Source organism: Lutra lutra, chromosome 9 (assembly GCF_902655055.1).
Source record: "Lutra lutra chromosome 9, mLutLut1.2, whole genome shotgun sequence".
Lineage (NCBI taxonomy): Eukaryota > Metazoa > Chordata > Mammalia > Carnivora > Mustelidae > Lutra > Lutra lutra.
The window spans coordinates 89231002-89254737 of record NC_062286.1 but is presented as its reverse complement, the minus strand read 5'-3'; the positions used below and the strand labels follow the sequence as shown (position 1 = coordinate 89254737).

Below are 23736 nucleotides of genomic sequence, written 5' to 3'. Positions count from 1 at the left end.
CTGTGACTCTGAGATTACAGTCTGAGCCAAAACCCAAGAGTCAGGACTCTCACCCTGTCCTGGCATCCCTGTCATTGGAAAACTTTTTAGGAGCACTTTCTATTCTAAAAAGTTGTATCACTATGCCTTTATTATACTGGATCTCTGATAAGTCTTTTATTTTAGAGTCTTGCCTTTAATTTTGTAAACTTGTATTATTTCTTTGAAAATTTCTTCCTATTTTATTTTCAGAGACCAGAGATTCCAATTAAATCCTGAGCATCCTAGATTAGAATCTCCTTTTCTCTTTTTAATAGTTGATTTTGTTCACTTCCTTGTAATTTTTTTGAACTTTAGTTTCAAGAGATCATTGTACATTTTTAATTGCTTATTTTCATTAATGAGCTGATCATGTTTCATGAAATCTGGATTCTAATCCTAGCTTGGGGCAGATTGTAAAGTTTTAAAAAACAAGAGATTGATTATCAGAGGCATGTGCAGTTAAATGTTATATTCACTTGATTACTAAAATCACTTACTCATTAAGCACACTTATTTAGTGCTATGTGCTGGGCACTGAAGGACAATAAAGGGGACAAAAAGAAAAGAGAATTGGTAAACCTTGCTGCAGGCTGCGGAAGTAGGAAGGTAAGACTGAAAAGGGGGACAACATTGGAGTGCCCACTGTGCTGGGGTGATGATGTCCATGTCTTGCAGAGAGAGAGATGGGGGCTCAAACAGTCAAGAGCACAGCCCGAGTCAGTCAGTAGTGAAGCCGACATCCTCTCCAGGTCTGAGTGTAGAGTTTCTCCTCTCACCACCACACTGTGTTCCAGACACCTGACAGTCACTCTCGAAGCACATGTAGAAGTTTACTGAGGATGCAAGGGATAGAGTCTGGAACCCACTGTACCTGTCTCAGGTGTTAGAAGCAGAATTGAAGCTGCCCCTCCCCCCTCCCCCCATATTTGTTACCTCCTCATGTCAGCTTAGCCTTCTTCATGCTTTCTAGGTGGGCTTTTCTCTGCTCCTTCTGGGCATTCCAGAGTTCCTGTCATTACATACCACAATTCCAGTTACACAGAGATGTGAACCTGACTCTGGTCCCAAATCCATGTTCCTGAATCTAATCTATTTGGCTTGGGTTAGGGCTCTGTGCCTGGTTCAGTTGATTCTGTTGGCCTCTTGGCATGGTGGTGGGGGAAAAGTTACCAGAAAAAGGGGTGGATAGGATTGTTGTCATCTTCAATTCTAGGCAGATATCTGGAGAGGTAGCCACTATGTGGGCTCCGGGTGAGCCCACTCTGAAGGAAACCTGCGGTGGTCACCTACGTTATTGAAATTGAAACTGAAAACATATTTCTTCACCATACTCAATGTTCTATTAACATGCACCTTTCTATCTTTTTTAAAGTAACAATTTGAAGGTCACAACTTGATTTTCCCTCCATTAGTCACATTATGAATGCAGGGGGAAAAGATTTTTCTTCTGTATATAACTTATATGTAAATAATGAAATGTTTTTTAACACTCATGGGTAAAAATGAGCTCAAAGTCACCTGCAATTTTATATCAGATTGTTTACTTTAGTGTGCATTTATTTTGAAACAATAGCTGATTTTCAGATACCAAGTCAAAGTAGAATAGTCTTACACCAAGTTGTGACCACTACATTCCAACTTAATCATACAGTATGAGTAATTTTTTGTTTGCATCATGCTATTCGCCAAATACCAAATTATATCTTTATTGGAAATTGTACACTCCTCAATACTATAGATTTCCAGTGACATCACCAGCTAACACGGGGTGTACAAAGAACACAAAACACTGCTTGCCTTTAGCAAGCCTTTGCTTTGCTAGTAAGCAGTTCAGTTACACTTCTCCCAAAGTCTGTTTAAAGGAATGCAATGCTCAAAGTTTGTTTAAAGGAATATAATTCTTGATCGTATGCTCTTTGGAGCATAAGCAAAGCTCACTGTATACATCACAGAGGAGGCTGGAACTTGCGAGGCACCCAAAGAAAGGCTAAGTGTGGCTCCCACTTCCAGTTGGAAGGTAGATGTCAGACATGGAAGGCATCATGATCCACACAACACCTAACAAAAGGTCAATCTATGTTCTCTCAAGTACCTGATACTCTAGGTCCCAACTGTATAAAGACAGTAGTAAGGGAATGTGTAATGCCAATTCATAGACTAACTCAAAAACTCCAAAGAGACAGTGTCTAACAGAAAAAAAGTAGGCATAAAAATATGATACGCAGCTAAACATATTTAATAGAAATATTAAAATAATCAATACATTTCCTCTTGCTGAAATCATGAAAGAATATCACTTTGTAATCAAAGTTAACTTTTTTATCATGCAAAATGGTAGTTTTGCTATTACATTCATAAGTAGAGACTGTATTTCAAAATAAGTTTATACAGACTTCAAAAAGGTCTACACTTATAGTGAAATTTATTTAAATACTATTACAGTTACATTGTATGCTGCTGGTATATGCATATTCACAGTTTACAAAGTAAAAAAACTAAACTTAAAGTCAGCTCTGAAATGGATGCATTTTCATTAATACATTCACTAGTTAGGTCTGTTCTAAAACTGGAGGAAAGACAGATATAGGAGCTATTTTGTAAAGAACAAACTCAACATGTCAGCAGCAAATTTCAGTTAAATTAAACTGGAATCAAAACGAATGTTCTGAGTAAACCAAGTCAGTTCACCAGCTGAGAATGAAAATCAAAGTATAAATTGGAAGGCTTAAGGGAACTTTTGCAGAGCATACTGTGTGGTGATTTTTTAACAAATAAATATTAAAAATAGAATTCTCAAATTTATGATTTAAGAACACAATTCTGATCTTGTCAATAAAATATATTTAGAGGCATCAAAGGCAGGTAACACCACAAGACCTGTGAAAATGTGACACTGACCTCGAAGATGTGTTCCTGAAGTTCCTTGGGATGGAGAGCGTACAGAACAGCATGTCTGCTGAACCACGGGGAGCACCACTCTCCTATTAGATACAATGCTGCATGATGCAGTCGATGTTCTGATTAAGTTTTTAATGGGGGGAGATGGAAAGAATTCTTAAAACAGATTTATGGCTTAAAAGTAGATGAACCCTCTCAAGAGCCTGGAGAGACACCACAAAAGCACCCCAAGGTAATGAGCTGGTCCCGTGTTCATGTTCTGCGTTACACCAGCCAACACGAGGGCTTCTGACAACATAATGAGTTTTGAGATAATGTATTTTAGAGAAAAAAAAAAAAAAGCCAGTTCATTTTAAAGTTACTAAGTAAAATGTTAGTCTCATAATTAACTGTACATATTTGCTTTATAATCCCTTAATAAACATGTCAACGTTATGCACAAAGCATTTTCCTTCATATTCTAATTACATTTTAACAATTTATAATAATAATCTATCTGCAAGTTTGCTCTTGCAATAAATAGTCTTGTAACATTATTTTCAAAACCTAAATTCCAGTTGGTACTGTACCAAAACTTAACTTCGAAATTCACAGTACTGCCCAGAAACAGGCGGGTCCTGAGGTTCCACGGAAGGAGGGAGTGGCGTCGTTTCTTGGTGTTTTCATCTGGCAGCACTCTTGGGAGGTCACAGAGTCAGAGGGCTGTGGACTGGTATCAACCCTTCAGGCTGCTGTACTTTAACTTCATACTTTTATTTCAAGCAGAGACTTTTTAAATATACCTGACAGACGTATATACAAATATATGTAGATGTGAACATATACATATACACTTTTGGACAAAAGAATGACAGATATGAGAAACTTTCTTTTTTGCCACATGGATTCTATTTGGTTAATAAATAATGTTTTCCCATCAATCTACCGAAGTCCAGACCAACTATGCAGATAGGATGCCCATCCGGATGAACGGGAAGCATTTTCTTCCTCACCTTTGGGGAGTCCAAAAAGAAAAAAAAAAAATGCATTAATCTTCTCAGAACATATTTTGACGTTACAAATCTGTTCTTGACCTTTCAGTATTTGCATTTCTCCATTAGACAATTCCAAAATAAAGACCCCAGCACAACTAGAATTATTGACAATAAGGGGAATTTGTACATTCTTTTAATATGGAAGCCTTTACATAACTTAGAACCTAAACCCAATAGTTGTGTGGTAAACCTCAAAACTAAACCAAGAGAAACAAAAACAACTGGTTTTAATCACTCTGAAATCAGGTATATATTGAGGCATAATTTGCTTACAGTACTTCATCCTCTTGAGGTGCAGTACCACCATGCCCACCATTTGCCTTTTCCAGAAAGTCATATAAATTGGGCCACATCATGTATCTTTTGAGTGTGGTTCCTTTCACTTAGCAGGAGGCATCTGAGAACTGTCCATGTTCCTGTGGGTATCGGTGGCTCCTTCATTTTTATAGCTGAGCAGGATTCTACTGTGTGGCTGTACCAGTTTGTTCTACTCATTTACCAGTGAAGGATATTTGCGTTGTTTCTAGTTTTTCCCAATTTAAAATAAAGCTGCTCTAAACATTTATGTATGGGTTTTTAATTTTAAAAATATTGAGAAATAATCTACATGAGATTCACTCTTTTAGTGGTTAGGTTTGTGGCCTCTTTAATAATGTCAGCTTGTAAGTGGAGAAGGTAGAGTCTGCTAATGAGATAGAAGTCACAATTAACCTAATCATGGAAGCGGCACCCTGTCACCTTTGCTGTATTCTACTAGTTAGAAACAAATCACGAGGCCAGTCTAATGGCCACTCAAGGAGAGAGGGTTACATAAAGGCATGAATGTCTAGAGGGCATTGGAGTGGCAGAAGTGGCATTTTTAGAAGTCAGTCTTTCCACAGAAAGCTGGAGGAAGTGACATTAAGGGATGAAAAACTGGGCACTGACTCTGCTTTCTCCCATTAGAGGAGGCAGTGGCCTTGCTCCCAAGAATGAGAGCCAGGTGGCTGCATTTCCTAAATGAAACGCAGAAACTGCTGTATGTCCATCTGGAATGAATAGTGCTGAGTATAAGACTTGTGACACAACAAAAATTCAGCCATGTCCCAGATCTGGCAGGATTCTGCCCTATGCAGACAATGTTCCTGGCAGCTGTTCATGTCTTAGGTATATGAGGACCACAAAAAGGCTGAGATTGGATGCATTTGCACCTGCCCTGAGTAACTATTCTTTTCTGATAAGGTTCTGAGTCCTCTGCAAACCAAATTCGACACTTACAGTGAGTATGAGTGTGTTCTCTTCCTGTCAATCTAGAGATGACCAAAAAAAGCTTGATAAGTCTTTGCCTTTTTTCCTCTCTCTTTTTTTGTCCTTAATTGAGGTAAAATTGGCATATAACCTTGTATTAACTTCAGGTCTATTTCCTCTTTATTTACTTCTACAGAGTATTAGACTAGTAATTTTGTACAGTAAGTATCAACACACAGCTCTGTAAATTATAACCTAGTTAGGGAGCAAAAATGTAAAGAAGCAACTTTCAGCTTCTACTTGAGTAGCCAAGTTGAGATTCCACTCTTACAAAGAGAAGCACTGTATGACTGACTGACTTAGGGAGCAAACTCTGCTCATCTCAAGTTGTGTTTCAAGAAGAAAAGAAAAATGCAGTCTGTGAACAGTGGTGGGATCTAACATGCGGGAAGCAGGGGGAATTGACATGTGAACTACACATACAGCAACAACTGACACTTGCCAGCAGTGTCTTCTTCACACTACTTGTTTTGAGACTAATGCAGTGCTCTGTGTTTTTTTTGCCTTATGTAGCAATGCCACAGGCAGCTCTGAGCAGCTCCTGACACTTGCCTGCAGTGTGAGCTGGGTCCTTAAAGGGTGTTTATTACAGGAAGTTTGACATCACTTGTCAGAGTTGGATAATCTAGTTTATCCCCTAAACTGATGTTTCTCAAACATTTGTGACCCAGACCCACAGAAAGACAAACATTTTATATTAGGAGTTGATACAGACAGATACCAACATCCACCCATATACCCAGAGAATTTCATGAAACACTTCTTATCCCTACGAGATTCAAGTATTCTGATGTCTGTCTCATTCTCTTCATTAAAAAAAATATTCTGGGGCGCCTGGGGGGCTCAGTGGGTTAAGCCTCTGCCTTCGGCTCAGGTCATGATCTCAGGGTCCTGGGATCGAGGCCCGCATCGGGCTCTCTGCTCAGCGGGGAGCCTGCTTTCTCCTCTCTCTCTCTATGCCTGCCTCTCTGCATACTTGTGATCTCTCTCTCTGTTTCAAATAAATAAATAAAATCTTTAAAAAAAAATATTCTGGATGTGATTCACCAAATTAATTTCAACATCCATTAGTGGTTAGCAACCTGAATGAAAAATACTGGTATACACTCTATACAAAATCAGAAAATGTAAATACTGCTTCAAAGGAGATGAAGGAGGCAAGAGGTACTTGTGTTTTTTGCTCTTATGCTTCCATTCTTTTCAGTGCCAGGAAGAGCAGCCCTCTTTTTAGCCTCGTTTCTGCACCCCAGACATGTATGACGTGGTCTGTTGTCCTGAAGGCCTTGGTAAAGAAATGTCCTTGTCCTTGCTGGTGAGGCTCAGGACTCTTATCTGCAGCATGGTGACAAGTCTCCTGTACATGACATTCCTTCTTGCACCTTAGACCTTTCACTTAGGTTTTCCTTTTACATGGAGTATGTTGCTGAGATTTCCAATGGAGGCAAATTCTTAAAGTTTCTATCAGAAAAGATCTCGAAAAATATTTCTTGAAGGCTGACAGTTATTTCTTACAGCATGCTAAAGATAGTACTTCACCAATGCTGCTGAGAAGTCACTGTGAGCCTATCACTCCTTTAAAGGTAAAGAGGCAATGTGTCTTCTTTTGAGACTTTTCTCTGTCCTTTTTGGAGGGGCAGTTTCACTTTTATGCGAAGAGGCAGACTTCCTTTTATTTATTCTACTTAAAATCGTATTGAGATTTTTTAAATGTGTGGATGGATGTCCTTCAGCGGCTCTGAGAAATTTTCATTCTCTTCAAATCCTGTCTCTACCTCATTCTTTCCTCTCCTCTTCTTCTAGAACTTCAATTATTAAATATGTATTAGTTGTCTTCAGTATACCCTCTATGTCTATTACCCACTCTTTCATTTTTTCTTCCATTGTTTTGTTTCTTTCTTCTGATGATTCCTTCTGATCTTTCAGTTCAATAACTCTTGCTTAGCCATATCTCTATCTGCTGCCAGACCATAACACTTTTAATTCAATTTTTATAAGTTTTCTTTTGTTTTCTCATGTAATTAAGAGATAAGAAGCGAATAATCTTTCAAAGGTACACTAGCTTAATAATGGCCAGAGCATCAGTATCACCTGGGAATTGTTAAAAATGCAAACTCTTGGGTTCCACACTAAATTTATTGAATCAGAAACTTGGGGGTGTGTGGCCAGCAATTTGAGTTTTAATCATCTCATCAGATGATTCTGACACTTGCTCCATCTTGAGGATCACTCTCCAGCGTTACTAGTGTAGCCAGGATTTTTAGGGAATAAAGGAATGTGTTGAAGAACACAAACATGGGGCGCTTGGGTGGCTCAGTTGATTAAGTGTCTGACTTCAGTGCAGGTCATGATCTCAGGGTCCTGGGATTGACTCCTGTGTCCAGCTCTGTGCTCAGCAGGAAGTCTGCTTGTCTCTTTCCCTCTGCCCCTCCTGATGCTTGTGCATTTTCTCTCTCTCTCAAATAAATAAAATCTTAAAAAAACAACAACCCCAAAACACCAACATGATGAGATAAACCAGTCAAAAGCGGGACAACCAGACATTCTGGGCCTACTAATGTGATGTCTCAGAAAGTACACAGTACTGGGGCTGCCTGGGTGGCTCAGTGGGTTAGGCCTCTGCCTTTGGCTTGGGTCATGATCTCAGGGTCCTGGGATCGAGTCCCACATTGGGCTCTCTGCTGGGCGGGGAGCCTGCTTCCTCCTCTCTCTCTCTCTCTACTTGTGATCTCTCTCAGTCAAATAAATAAAATCTTAAAAAAAAAAAAAAGAAAGAAAGTACACAGTACTTTCAATACATCTATGAGGGATTTTTATCTCCCACCCTCTCCAATTGCACCTGTATCTAAGTGGCTGATCTGACAGATCAGACAGATCTGACAGAGTTCTGACTTCCTAGTTACAGGCAACAATGGAACTTACATGCTATCTCAAAGTGCCAAATTCAGAACTGAGCTTGTAGTGGACAAATGACCAGTTTCTTCAACTAATAATTGACATATTATGAAAAGGAACATGGAACTGCTATAGATAACAAAAACAAAACAGAGCTTAAGGGACATCAACCAAATGCAATGTGTGAGCCCTATTAGGATGCTGCACAAAGACATCTGCAATAATAGGAACACTGAGCATAAACCGGGTGTAGATGGCAGAGGAGTCTGATCCACAGTGAAGTGTTTGCTGAAAAAATCATATGATGTGTGGGATCTGCTTTAAAATCTCTAGCCCTGGGGCACCTGGGTGGCTTGGTCAGTTAAGCATTGGACTTCAGTTCAGGTCATGATCCCAGAGTCCTGGGATTCAGCCCCGCATCGGGCTCCCTGCTCTGCAGGACGCCTGCTTCTCCCTCTCCTGCTGCCTACTGCTCCTCCTGCTTGTGCTTTCTCTCTGTCAAATAAATAAATAAAATCTTAAAAAAAAAAACTCTAGCTCTGCTCTTCCCCTTTCAAAAGAAGTCTGATCATGAAAATTGTTAAAGATGATAGCTACAAAGGACATGACAGCATTCTTCCTGTATGCTTGAAAAGGTCACAAATAAAAACATTTTAAACTAACAAAAATGATGGGATGCCTGGGTGGTTCAGTTGGTTAAGCAGCTGCCTTCGGCTCAGGTCATGATCCCAGCGTCCTGGGATCGAGTCCCGCATCGGGCTCCTTGCTTGGCAGCGAGCCTGCTTCTCCCTCTGCCTCTGCCTGCCACTCTGTCTGCCTGTGCTCACTCTCGCTTCTCTCTCTATGGCAAATAAATAAATAAAATCTTTAAAAAAAAAAAAAATTTAAAAATTTAAACTAACAAAAATGAAACCATGATCCTTAAGGTGTAGTCTGAAATCTGGTAACTACAGCAGTTGCATGAGAATCATTTTAAAGGAGTTTATAAAATCACAGTGTTAAATCTATTTGCCGCAAAAATCTAAGCACCAAATATAGGACAGCTTTAAAACAGAGTCTGCCTTGAGAAATGGGACTGTCATGTATGATATGGGCCAACTGTTGGGTCATATGACCCTGCTGCCTCTAGACTATTTGGCAGGGGAAGGAGTAAGAGTGAGGTGGTGGTGGTGGGGGCAGTGAGTAGGAAAGAATAAGCTAATGCATGTTAATTATGATATAAAATAAAACCACTTTGATAGAATTCAATGCTAGAATTACATGTCTAACTTTCAAAGATCTAACTAAACACTGTATTGTACTTGTTGCATCTTAAAATTATATTATGTACTATAGTTGCCCTGAAGTATTAAAATGTTAGCTTTTCAAATCTAGTCACAGGTTACATATATGATAGAACTCACTCAAATGAACCAAATATAAATGTTTTAAGTCACAATGTCACAAACAAGATTGTAAGCACACAGAGTTTCAACCATAAGTCCAACATTTAGTGTAAGTTATCCAACAAGAGTTTTAATACTTTCCTTCACCAACCTTGAGCAACTGCAGCCAGTTTTCCCTTTTCTTCAGGGCTGAGCTGCAACATTGTGTCTATAACAGGAAGGAGTCTCTCTTTCTCACTACCTGGTTTCAGGAAAATGAACTGTAGCAAGACATTCTTCAAGTACTCCAGGTTAGCTACAGACTTTTCTCGTTCCTGATTTCTTTCCAATCTTCTTATTTCACTTTTGAGGAGCTGATGTTGGAGAAATGAGTTAAAAATGAGTTTTAGGAGCTTCAGGTTAAACATGGCAGGCTGAACATATGCACTCTTCTTCTCTTCCCCCTGAAATGCCCCAAAAAATGACTATAAAGGAGTGATTAGGAGAGAAGGAAAAAATTAGATGAGAAATATCAAGAAATTCCTACAAGATGGGAAGAAGATAAAGTGGAAGAGACTCAGCCCAGTGGTACACCAAGTACCACTGACAAGAAGACAGAATGGATCCCGCAGAAACACCAAGAAGCTCCTGCCTCAAAGTATGGAGGAGCACAGGAAATGGGGTTGAAGACTGAGGACTGATGTCAAGTTTACATAGCCAACCTATCATGGTACCAACTACCATGATGCTCCCTTCACCTCCTATTCTCTACAGAAAGTAAACCAGTGGGCTCAGGGCTGTGGGATAAGACACACTGCAGAGGGCAAGCAGAGCTTGAAACCAGGGACTAAAGTAAACATCTACATCCACCACTAACCCCTTTCCTGCCCTGCTCACAGACTGCAGGTAGTTACGGTGTCCAGTGGGAAGTTATATTTACCAGATGAACCACAGCTGTTTTGTTTACCAAAACAAAAGCCAAGTCTATGATAGAGTGAAAATCCAGGAATGTAAGACAATCTAAAATACTACCAGAAAAATGGGGCAACAGGATATGCAAAAGACAGTAGAATGCTAAAGTGTTTGAGTAAGATTTTTGGGTTGAAACAAAGTTACATTTCTTCATTTTAGGTTAGTTCAGAAAAGAGCCAACTCTGTTCTAAAACCTACGGTCATTTTAAAAAGTGACAATAATGTTTAAGAAATCATTCAAGAATGTAAATTTGTGAAAATACCACATCTGAGTAGTCACTTAGTTCACTGGGCTAGTTAGCTATTTGTTAGATGTGATAATGTTTTTTTTTTTTTTTTTAAAGATTTTATTTATTTATCTGACAGAGAGAGATCACAAGTAGAAGGAGAGGCAGGCAGAGAGAGAGAGAGAGGGAAGCAGGCTTCTCGCTGAGCAGAGAGCCCGATGTGGGACTCGATCCCAGGACCCTGAGATCATGACCTGAGCCGAAGGCAGCGGCTTAACCCACTGAGCCACCCAGGCGCCCGTGATAATGTTTTGACTATGTAGGAAAATGTTTTATATAGATGCGTACTAAAATATTTAGAGGTGGAATGTCAAAATATACACAATTTACTATGAATAGCTAAGTAATTCAGCATTAAAAAATTAATTTAACAAGGATAGCTGAGGCCCTGCACAGAGGGAGGAGAGTCAATTTGGAGAAGCACGCAGAGGGCAGAAGCATGTGCTTTCCAGACGGACATGAGCTGGAATGTTGCTCCACCATTTATCAGCTTCAGTCATTCTCTCCCCAGTGAGAATGAGGATTAGATAGACGATATATGTAAAGCCCAGGGCCTGGCTCACAAGAACTGCTCAGTTAAGTAGCAGGACTATGTTTGGAGAAGTGACTTAGCTGTGAGCCACGGCGGATTGTGTAACCCTCAACTGCTCTCCTATCTACATATTGCCACACGTTTCTATTGTCACCTTGAAGTAGGAAAGTTTCCTATGCTACTTTACTACCTCCACCCACAATATGTGATAAGTTTAGTGCCATAAACATCAGCTGAATGATCTGAATGAGAAGTGTCCCTGGTTTATCTTTAGAACATAAGGGCTCATACCCATTTACATTTTCCATAAGCATATGTGGAACAATGACTTATGAACCTACTCTAATCCATTTCTAAATCTATCATAGTTTCTTAGAAAAGATAGTAATTTAGTTAGTCTTTATATAATATATATCCAAAGCAATTTATATTTCTCAGTTTCAGGAATGTGACATCATAAAGAATGAAGACGTGATGGATGTGTCTCATCTGGAGAGTGTGGGGGTCAAGAAAACCAACCTGTTGCAGAGACAATTTTCTGGGTGGCAGTATTGACCTTACCTTAATTTGCTCCATAAGGATTGCATTGGTTGCTTCCGTTTCCCGAAGCAGGCTGTTTAAGTGATCAGCACTTTTTGTGGTGGAGCTGAGCTTTTGAACCAATTCTTCTTTGGTAAATTCAGCATGCCATAGAGGAGGCTCTGCAAGATGTTGTTCCAGTCATTAAGTTTCAAAATCCGAGATTACAGATGAAGATTCTAAGTAAGAAATATATCTAAGCACAGATATCTTACTCTGCAGTATTACTCAGGCCCACTCTCTGTCATTCTTCTATTCAACATATCTCAGTTGAAAGGTTACATGTCGAACGTGACACAAATAAAGCAGAATCTCTGTTGTAAAGTATATAATCTAATTGAATTCAAGCTCTACGAGTCCCAATTTTAGAATTTGTATGCCCTGTGTTTCTAGACTGTTTTGTTTTCCCACTCACACTCCTCTATATCCCAAGAGTTTATGTTGTTTTACTTATAAACGAGGGGAGTAGTAACATTTATCAATCATTTATATCACGGATGCTCATAAGAATATTATAGGAGGTGGGTAAGTATCATTATTCAAATTGTGTAGATGAGGGAAAAGGCTCAGAGTTGATAAGTAATCTGGCAAAAATCACAAAGCCAGATGTAATTCTGGAGTCTGCTGCCACTCTCTTGTGATGCTTCCATGTCATCATTACTAACCTTGCCTGGTGGGATTGCAGTTTCCATCCACACCAAGATTACTGACCAAAGACATAAACAGTCTTTATTCTAGATCCTGAAGCTTCAGGAGAGAACAGAATTCCCCCTGAATTGTGAACATTCATGACAGGTTAAAACTAACATATACTGAAGCTTTAGTATGTAAATAAAAGCTGTCAAATTCTTACAAGGATGAGAGAATAGTTCATCTTACTTTCTGTTATCACTATAGGACTTCCAACCATCTATTTCTGGCTCAAGCTTGGGGCAGAACTAGCATTTTATTTTAAAAAACTCAACTGTTTCATTCTGTAGGAGAGTTTTCCATTTGGAGTGGAACACTGAAAGAAATTTTCTTACAGTAGCTCAAAAAAGCACAAAAAACTGAAGAATTAGGATTTATTAGACAAGACAGTAGAGCTAAAGAGGAAAAACATACCCAGTTTAGTTTCAGGAGAATTAAGCAGCTGCTCTAAAGACTGTGTGTGAGTGCCAGAGGAAGATACAGACTCTGTGTCGGTTGTCTCCATTCCTTCTCCCTCCTCCCGGGTAATGGCATACATGTCCAGAAGGGGGAGATCTGTGCTTCTCCTTTCTCGAAGGTTCTTCAAAGGTTGGTGAGATGAAGCTGGGCCTATTGAATTTTTTAAAAAAGTAAGTGTGAGATTGTTCAAAATCATGGACTCTGCATTCACAGAGATACACAATGAAATTAAAATGATCATAGGAATCATTATGACAGGAATCATTATGACAGGGAATTTCAGTAACTAGAAGACCAATAAATGGTGCATAAAGAATTTCTAAGACTGCCCTAAAAACTTAGTTATTAACTTTTAGTTGTTTAAGTAATTTCAACATTAACTATAAATTATTTGCTACCACCTAGATAAGCTCTATTATTAGATATCATAACAGGGAGGGCTATACAGTTGCAGAATACTGGCAGAAATTCTCAAACTAGACTGTTTTTGAGGATTAGGTATTTCAGATAGCTGCGTACTTTCTGAACACAATATACTTGCTGAACTCTGCTGAGCAGATGTACTTGTTCATCACTACCTTACACCTTCATCTTTGCTGGGTCCTTCCATCGCCCCCTCACATCTTCAGTGTTCAACCAAGAAACGCCTAGCACCCAGGGCAGGGAACTAATCTATTTTTTCTTTTTTTAAGATTTTATTTATTTATCTGACAGACAGAGATCACAAGCAGGCAGAGAGGCAGGCAGAGAGAGAGGGGGAAGCAGACTTCCCACTGAGCAGAGAGCCCAATGCAGGGCTCGATCCCAGGACCCTGGGATCGTGACCTGAGCTGAAGGCAGAGGCCCTAACCCACTGAGCCACCCAGGTGCCCCAGGGAACTAATCTATTTTACTCCCCCAGCCAGGCTTTCCTGTTTGCTGATAGTGAACACTTGGATAGAACTGTAAGAATTATAAGACACTTTCAAACACATTACTTGATTAATCCCAAGAAACACAAAAGTCAGGGAAATTAAATGACTTTGCCCAAGGCATCATAGCAGGGTTAGGAAGCAAATTCTATGCCATATCTTTTACCTTCCAATTTCCATTTATTTTCCATTCCATGATGTTGCCTCATTTTTCTCAAACATTAGCCTCCAGCTGCCTTTGCTGAAGCACTTTCCAGGATTTCTGATATTGTGCCAACTGTTTATTCCACTGCTGATTCCTAGATCACAATCTCTCATGTGACTGTGTTTCCCTGACTGATTACTTCCTTTGATGACTCTTGGCATAGGCTGAATTCTTTTTTTTTTTTTTTAAAGATTTTATTTATTTATTTGACAGAGAGAGAAACAGCAAGAGCAGGAACATGAGCAGGGGGAGTGGGAGAGGGAAAGCAGTCTTCCCGCTGAGCAGGGAGCCCAATGTGGGGCTTGTTACCAGGACCCTGGTATTATGACCTGAGCAGAAGCCAGATGCCTAACGAATGAGCCATCCAGGCAGCCTAGGCTGAATTTCTTGAAGCTGGGTTTGCACCCTGATGAATGACCCATTACTGCCAGTGTCCTGGTGACATTTTTCAAGGTAAATGGTATTAAGTATAAAGTTGATACCTTAAAGATGATGTAGCCTCATCTCGGCTGGCACATTTCCATCTCTTCCAGGGAGGAGAATGGAAGATACCAGCTGTAGCTGTACTAAATCTTCAACTAAGGAGAAATTTTAAAGGGAAGAAGCTATACTGACCAATCAATCCTATAAGTTCAGTGGGGCTTGGGCATTTCTAAGCCTCTCATTCTAATATTCCTAATTACAAAATAGATATATTTGATAACTAATGATGGAGAACACCAAATGGATTCAGTGAATACTGGAATTTGGACACACATCATGAGACTGCAGAGTATGTCCGAGTCAGAGAACAGGAAATGGCATTACATGGAGGGGAACAGATACAGGAAAATCAGTACTAGAAGAGGTGATACAGGCTGTTGTAAGTATAACCAGGAAGGGGTCAAATGGTTCAAATATCTTCTCAGTAAGCAAAACCAAAATTCTTTAATCACAGAATTGGCACTGGTTGTCACCTAGTAAATTTTCTTTTTTCTTAGGGATTTGTGATGAATGTATTTAAGTGACATAACTACGTGAGCAAAGGTGAATGACTGATGTTCTCATGCACACACACATACTTCTTGTGGTTGGTTCACTCTTAAGCTGGAAAAGCTGAGCTTCCACCTTGGACAGTTGCTGCTGTAAAGTTTCCATGGTCTTTCTATGCTCTTCCTGCAAATGGCGCACTTGATCACGGAAGCTGCTGCGAAGGACCTCGTTTTGGGATGTGAGTTGACTCACAGTCTGTGTGTGTTCCGATTTCAGCATCATGTTCTCTGACTGTATTGAACACAACCTGAAGGGTGAGAGGAACTTAATTTCGTAGCAGATCTTTGAACTTGACATGTTGACTCAGCTTTTCTCAACTGGGTTCTACTTGATAATTAGCCCCGAGATATCTATTAAATGTATGAATTAACTGCTAAGCATCTATACTGGTATTTGCTGTGTTAACCGTCTGGGGACTCATCTCGTTCAAATCATCTCTGTGTTCTATAATTCAAGAAACCTTGTTTGAGTAACTATGTTATTATGGTTCAGATGAGGAACTTCCTTCATCACTTATCAGAAAATAGGACTAAATTTGGAGCATAATATATACTTTAAATCAGTCCCCCTTTCAGGTTATCTTATGTGGATGCTCATATAAGCATAGGGTATCTTTTTTTTATTACCTTGAAAACAGGAAAAAGAATATGTTCTTTTGATTCATAAATAAAATCTTAAGGAAACCCTGAAAGGAAGTTTTCTGAATCATTTTTGAGCCAATTAACGTAACACTCTGAAACACAAAGGCTTGGTTTACTATGGCTGTTTTTGAATCTCACTGCACATTAGAATCATTGGGTCCCTTGTTAAAAATACATTTTGTTCTCATTCTAGAGCCACTGAATCAGAATTTCCAAAGGTGGTCCTAGAAATCGCCTACTTTTAACACTTTTCCGTGTGATTTTTATTTAATCAGCTTGGTACTAGTCAGTGGAACTATCATTTGGGAACCACTATTTTCCGTGGTTCTATTGTAATCTTGATGTTTTAAGTTTGGCTTTGGTTAAAAAAAAAAAAAAAAAAAAGTAAAAAGAAGAAAAAAAAGAAAAAAGTTTTCTTTTTATGCCAGAGAGCCACAAGTACCACAAGTACTCTCATAAAATTTCAAATAATAAGGAACCAATTATAGAAAAAAGTGAGAGCTCTCTCTTATTCACTCCCACCTTTTGCAGTGTAAAATCCCAGCTCCAGGGGTAGACATTGTTAATGGTTTAGCACATAGCATTCCAAGATTTTTTATCTATGTGCTACAAATATGCACACTATATAAGGTTTTAAGACAAGATTTAGTGGCTAAAAGTGACATACAATAAAAATACTGTATGTTTCAGAAAAGGTTTCTTAAGCTTCAAGTTCACACTGATCAATGAGTTCAGAAAATGCTACTGTACATGTTGTTCCTCAAATCTGCATTTTTCTGTGAGCATTATGTTCAAACACTAGTACGAAAGTAAAGGAAAAACCATCGGCAGACACAACAATAATTTCTTAAGGAAGATCATTGCTACATTTTAGAGCTAGGTTGGAAGTAAGGTTGGTAGTTTGCAGGTGGTCTCAGTGACACATCTGACTTTACCTACTTAAGAGCTAAAAGCCTGAACCCCAACTTGGACCCAGAATGACTATGCTGATGGAAATTTACTATGTCTCAGCTGTTACTGGGGTGTTTATATGGCTGGATCCTCTGGGCAATATAAGTATTAGTTGGTCAGTCTAGTTATTCCTCTTGAGCCATTTTTATAATCTCATAGGGGAAAGTATGAGTATTAAGATGCTTAAAAAGAAGAGAATTTATAAAGAAAAGGCTATTTCTTCACACTGGGGGACAGACAGTAACAACATTATTCTTATTATTTCTGAAGAAGGGGAATAAGATCTCTACAGATACCTGAAAATCATGTGAATTTCTAGTACTTAAGAGAGACTGGCACATAGTAGAGCCCCCCCCCCCCCCCCCAAATAGTCACTGAACTTCAGAGGCATCACTTGCAATTTATTTGTCTTAGCAATATAATTTGTAATAACTTTTCTAGAGTAAAGAATCAATGTGGGAAATTTCTGATGTAAATAGCAAGCATCGCTGTATTTCAGCAAATCTCCCAGTAAACACTTTTGATAGGTAGCTAGAAAACTGGTAGATCTTCCCTGAAACTTTTGATTTACATGGTTAACATATATAAATTACACTATTAAAAGATTAAAAAGCCAAGAAGATGAAGCTTTCAAGATTACCATCAATTAGATAAGTATTAAAAGCATACCTGAAATATATAAAGTATTCCAACACACTTGATGCTCAATGAAGAACTCTTTTCCTTAGTCTAAGGTACAACAGATATTACCACCCAATTTCTTCATTACAGGAGTTCAAATTTCCTTGTTCACAACAATCTGTTCCTCCTGCCAATAATCCTGATGCCTATTTAAAGTACTGATTAACAAAAGTAACACTATGACAAGTTGAAAACAGTTGCAAAGGTAAGGGCCATATTCTTTTTGAGTCAGCAGCTGTGTGAATGTTTTCCTTTAGAGAAAAAGAAAAATGCTTGTAATTTGACACCTGAGTTGGAAAGTGGTTTTCTTTTTCTTTCTTTCTTTTATTTTTTAAAGAAACATTCTGGCCATGAAGGCCAAAGGAGAAACAGATTACTGGATGAACAGATAAAATTAACTGTTCTTAAAAAAGTGAAGTATAAAAACAATCAAAATGGGAGGGGGCCTTTAAGGTAGAAAAACAATGTTACTAAGTCTCTAGAAATATCTATTTCTTTTTCTTCTTCTTCTTCTTCTTTTTTTAAAGATTATTATTTATTTTTTAGAGAGAGGAAAAAGAGGCAGAGGAAAAAGATCCCAAGAGCTCCATTTCATGACCCTCAGATCATGACATAAGCAGAAATCAAGACTCAGACACTTAACCAATTGAGTCACCCAGGTGCCCCCAGAAATATCTATTTCTTATTTTCAATTTGTATTTATCCCAAGGAACAACACATTAGGAATTCCAACAAAGAAATATTTTGCTGCCCAGTGCAAACACTGTTAGTACTGCCAGCAACCTTACTTTTCCCGGAGTTCTGCTTCTTTGGACACAGTTTCCTGAAGCATCTTGTTATGCCGTTCTAGGAGAGTATCATGTTCAGACTGTAGTGTTTGAAGTTCAGAAACATTGATCTGTAAGTTATTTTGGGTGTCCTGTAATTTGATTTTTAGTTGATCAATCAGCATTTCCAGGTGTTCTCTGAAACAAACAGTTTTACAAAAAGTTTTAGAAGAGGTAAACCTGATTTTGTGGTTTCAAATAAATTTTATTACTTTAATCGTTTCATCTTTTAATGTCATACACTTGCTACTATTATGATTCTAAAGGAAATTGAATAATTGGGAGAATTCAGAGACTAGGATTAAATATATGTTATAGTCAGATTTTAAATCCTAGGCCCTGCAGATTTTCAAAAACATCTCTGAACTTATAAATTTCATACTCAAATGGAGAAGAGACTATTTTAAATAGCATCCAAATGGCCTACTGTGTTATAGCACTATGCTTTTAGTTAAAAAAAAAATTACGTAGTTGTAAGCCAACCATTATGAGAAGAATGGTATAAAAAAAAATAGTGAAAGCCTCTCATTCTGTCTCAACTGATACAATTCACTGAATTTCCTTTTTCAAAAAAACTATCTTATGCATAAGAAAATAGAAGGAATGTAAAACATTTACATTAAAATAATATGAATCCAAAATTCCAGCATAATCAAAAAAGGCTCTTGCAAATGCTGACATTTTCATATTAAAGGTGTCAATATTCAATTTCACTTTGAAATTTGAAGATGAGCTATTAACAGAGAAAATACCTCATTTTTCAGTCTACAGTTCCCATATTTAATAGATATTTGAATGAAAAGTATCATACAACATTGCAGATATTTAGTCCTACTTAGAACAGTAAGAGGCAGATGTAAAATTACTTTGAATACTGAACCTCTACTTAAAAAACAAAGCACACATGCTATAGATTATCCTATTTCATATTCTTAGTATATTTTTGAATAATTTAAAAATGATCTGTATGTTAGTTTTAAAGATGAAATAAACAAGATACCACTGAAACATAATTGAGACAGCCATAAATTTAAGAAGAAAAATGTAATTCTAGGCTAGAATTTAGTGCAGAATTTAAAACTTTTTGAAATAAATAAAATGTTTTTAAGCAATTCTGTTTAGCCTAATTAATGGTGGGTATATCAAGGAAGCAATTTTATTCTTCTATTTCTCAATTTTCAAAATTGGAAAAACTAATCATAATGTAATTTTAATGTCTGTATTTCTGCTCTAACCGGTTCCTGCTACAACAAGATAACACTATTTAGCCTATTTTCTGGTTTCACTGCTTACATATTAGTTTTATGAGTCTGTAACAGTGCCCTTCATAGAGATGTTTCCCTGTTGCTGCCTGGAGAAAGAGTGAAGCCAAGAAACTCTGCTCTCATTACATGTAAAATTCCTCAGTCAAATGAAATCAAAGCAGGATTCTCAGCCTACTTGGTAGAGAATCCATTTCGGAGGAAAGGGGGGAACCCTGGATGTTTCTTTTAATTTAGACCTTACCTTTCTTGTTTAGCTCCCTCAGTTTCAGTCTGAGACACAGATTTATTTTTCTGTTGTTTTAGAACATTGTGAACTCGGACTTTGTAGCTCTCAAATTCAGAGGTTATAGTAGCTTGTTCTGCCTATAACATTTAAAAGAAAGAATGATTTTTCTATTGCAGATTCATTGTAACATAATCCTATTTTCTTTCAGAGTAATGATTTAAGATGAAAATGTGTTTTAGAAAATGAGTAAAATGTCCAACACTCCTTAGCCCCTTGATTAACTTCCTTTAAAAAGTGTGCTTCTGTTGGCCTTAAAACTTTTTTTTAAAAAAGATTATTTGTTTATTTGAGAGAGAGCGAGAGCAAGAGCAGGGGGAGGGGCAGAGGGAGAGCAGACTCCCTGCTCAGCAGGAAGCCAGACACGGGCTAGATCCCAGGTCCCTAGGATAAGGATCTGAGCCAAAGCCAGACACTTAACCAACTGAGCCACAAGGTGCCCAAGTCTTATAACCTTTTAAAAGCATTTGAATGATAGAATTTTGTTTGACAAAAGATGTTTCTACCATGTTTTCCTCCTGGTAGCGTCGGTACTCATAAATTTCGTAATGGCACTATTTATTTGCCTTTGAAACCTTAGAAAGATTTTCACTTATGGAGAGGAGTTCCTCTTTTCATAAATATAAGAAAAATAAATTCAAAGAAATTAAGCCACTTGAACTTCAGATTTCAAAGAGAGCAGGAAAAATGAAATTCTAGGTCTTCTACTTTCCCGTGATCTCCTGGGACCCTTCTGCCGAACTGGCTCATATCAGAGCCGCACCTCTCACAAAGCTACCTCTCACATGTTTTGCATGCTGAAGAAAGTAGGCCCTCACAACCATTCTATCAGAATATTAGTTTATAATCATTTGGCCCTAGAAAGAACTATGTAAAGCATAAAATTAAAGGAAAATAACTCTTACACACAGAAATTGCAAAACAAGTTTAAAATGGAAACAACATGTACCCATGTCTTCTCTTTTAACAAAAAAAGGTTATGCAAGTGACAGGATTGGATGGGCTAGGGTTCAGGTCAGATGAGCCGCAACAGGTACTTACTTTTAATAAGTGCTCTTAAACAACAGCAAATCCTAAAAGGCGAGACCACAGCCCTCATGTGAACTGCCTGCTAGGTGGTAACATCTGTCTGCTGGGTCTGTGTGAGGCACGTACCTTGGCAACGCGGCACTCTTCCTGAAGGGCTGTCACTTTCTGCTGGTATGCGCTCAGTGTGCGCTGGTGCTGGTCCGCAGAGGTCTTCAGGTGTTCATGAACTTTGTGCTTCTCGGAGGTTATTTCAGCCAGCTGAATCTGGGGCAAAACCTTTCAATTAAGCTCTAGTAAACTGGCTAAAGAGACTTTCCTTAAAAACATACTTGAGTTTTATTTTTTTTTAAAGATTTTATTTCTTTATTTGACAGAGAGAGAGAGAGATTACAAGTAGGCAGCAAGATAGGCAGAGAGAGAGGAGGAAGCAGGTTCCCTGCTGAGCAGAGAGCCTGATGGGGGCTCGATCCCAGGACCCTGAGATCATGATCTGAGCCGAAGGCAGAGGCTTTAACTCACTGAGCCACCCAGGTGCCCCTAAAAACATACTTGAGTTTTGAATCATGAGTGTATATAAGCGATAAAAAACTACTATTACTGAAAGAGTACTGGGAATATAATAGAACATTTTCCCAATAAATTATTTCAGTTTTTCTTAAATTAAAACAGTGATTAAAAAAAATTCCAGACTATTTGTTACAGTTCAATGTTTATTGAATACATATAAAAATATATACAAATAGTATAAGTAGATATAAAGATATATAAATAGATATAAAAATATATATAGGTATCTAGATAAAAATATAAAAATAGGTATAAAAATACAAATTAATAGATAAAACTATATGTAAATAGATATGATATATATAAGCATATATAAAATAGATGTAAAATATATATTACAAATACATGTATAGAAATATAGATATATAAAATATATATTACCAATAGATATGCTATAAATATATATACTATAAATAGATATAAATATACATTATAGATAAAATCTATAATTAGATATAAAAATACATAAATAATATAAATATACATATAACATGTATACAACATACAAATATAAAACCATTTTTATTCCTGTGACTTTCAGAAACTCAGATCATTTAAAAAGCTCAGATGCAGTTCTGGGGCATGTTTATTTTATATTTTATGTTATATTATTTTTAGTGCCTCAAAGATTTCCAAAATCCCCTTTAGCTTAAGCTAAATCTTAAGGGGATACTCCAGTTATATGCCATACTTACTGCTTCTACTTTTTCAAATGAAGGATATCTAGGGGGAAAAAATGTGTGTGTATAAAAATATGTACATACAGATATTTAGAAAATTCCCTACATAGTAGCTTACTTCTATGTGGAAATTTTTTTGTAAATCCTAAAAAGTAAAAAGAATCTTACTTTATAGACTTCTACTTGTTGCTGGCTTGCCTCCAGTTCACCCTTCAAAGTTGCCTGAAGTATTAAGTGATCAGTTTCCTACAGAATAAGAATTTTGATTAAATTTAAAAAAGAAGTGATTGATAAATACATAAAATGAAATATGGAATTGGGAAATTAACATACTGCTTGCTTTGAATCTGCCAGTTCTTTTTTGGTTTTCACAAGCAACTGCTTGATTTTGGTGTTTTTTTCCTCATATTGTTGCACTGAAGACTGTAGTGAAGCTAGCAAAGGAAATAATTTCAGAACAGATTAAAGTTTTTTTTAATAAGGTATCCAGCTTTTACTTTTTTTTAAAAGATTTTATTTATTTATTTGAGAGAGAGAGAGATCACAAGTAGGCAGAGAGGCAGGAAGAGAGAGAGGGAAAGCAGGCTCCCTGCTGAGCAGAGAGTACGATGCAGGGCTTGATCCCAGGACCCTGACATCATGACCTGAGCAGAAGGCAGAGGCTTAACCCACCCAGGCACCCCTGAGCCACCCAGGCACCCCTGAACAATTTTTTAAGATTTATTTACCTACTTTAGAGAGAAAGAGCACAGGAGGGGGAGGGGCAGAAGGAGAGAGAGACTCTCAACCAGACTCTGTGCTGAGCAGAGTCCAATGTAGGGCTTGATCTCATGACCCTGACCTGAGATCATGACCTGAGCTGAAACTAGAGAGTCAGCCATTCAAATGACTGTGCCACCTAGGTGCCCTTAAATAATTTTTATGAATGAATTTAAATAAATGGATAAGTCTTTTTTCTTGGTATTAACCTATCTTCAAAAGAAACTTGTTTAAAAAAAATAAAAATAAAAGAAACTTGTTTTAGTTTTTTATTCTGAAATATTTCAAACATACATAACAGCCGTGACAACAGTAAAATAAACTCAATGTACCTATAACTCAGCTTTAACAATTACCAATACATGGCCAATCTTACTACCCAGAACAGGACTGTGGCCCATAGGCTAAAATCTGGCTGCGGCCTGTTTTGTAAAGAGTTTTATTAGAACACAGTCAAGCTTATTTATTTACATACTGTTCATAGCTGCTTTAGCGCAATGATGGTTATAGAGACTACAAGATGGCCTGCAAAGCCTAAAATATTTACTGTCTGGCCCTTGATAGAAAAAGTTTGCCAACTCCTAACCTATACCCTCACCTAATCCTTATGCCCTCCTGGTTTTGTTTTGTTTGTTTGTTTTTGGTTCTTCACAAGAAATCCTTTGTAAATATTTCAGTATGTACCTTTAAAATGAAGTTACATACTTAGAGTATATTGAAAAGATAAAAACTTTAGTTTTAAGAAGTTCCTCAAAAGTGGTACCATGTATTTCCAATTATATCACTGCAGAGGCCACACCTGGTTGTTTTTGTGATACTAATTGTTTCGTAGGATGGGACTGTCAGTGACAGTTCACTAAGGAACAAATTGAACCATGATAAAAACAAAA

The 23736-nt window shown here is 37.7% G+C and overlaps 1 protein-coding gene across 2 annotated transcripts in view; it reads right to left on the bottom strand.

Moving 5' to 3' along the window:
• Positions 1-2241: 2241 nt before the first annotated feature.
• The window catches only part of GCC2 (GRIP and coiled-coil domain containing 2), a 58259-nt gene continuing 36764 nt past the window's right edge, over positions 2242-23736 (bottom strand). The window contains exons 14-23 of one of the 2 annotated variants that reach the window (XM_047744909.1): positions 22421-22521; positions 22256-22333; positions 20967-21104; positions 19770-19891; positions 18225-18401; positions 15193-15410; positions 12971-13165; positions 11849-11988; positions 9659-9870; positions 2242-3911 (exon numbers count right to left, since the gene is read on the bottom strand). In XM_047744909.1, the coding sequence (XP_047600865.1) occupies positions 9661-9870; positions 11849-11988; positions 12971-13165; positions 15193-15410; positions 18225-18401; positions 19770-19891; positions 20967-21104; positions 22256-22333; positions 22421-22521 (1379 nt within the window). In that variant the 3' untranslated portion in view covers positions 2242-3911; positions 9659-9660. The remainder of the gene's footprint in view (positions 3912-9658; positions 9871-11848; positions 11989-12970; positions 13166-15192; positions 15411-18224; positions 18402-19769; positions 19892-20966; positions 21105-22255; positions 22334-22420; positions 22522-23736) is intronic. The other variant, XM_047744908.1, reaches the window with a different exon arrangement.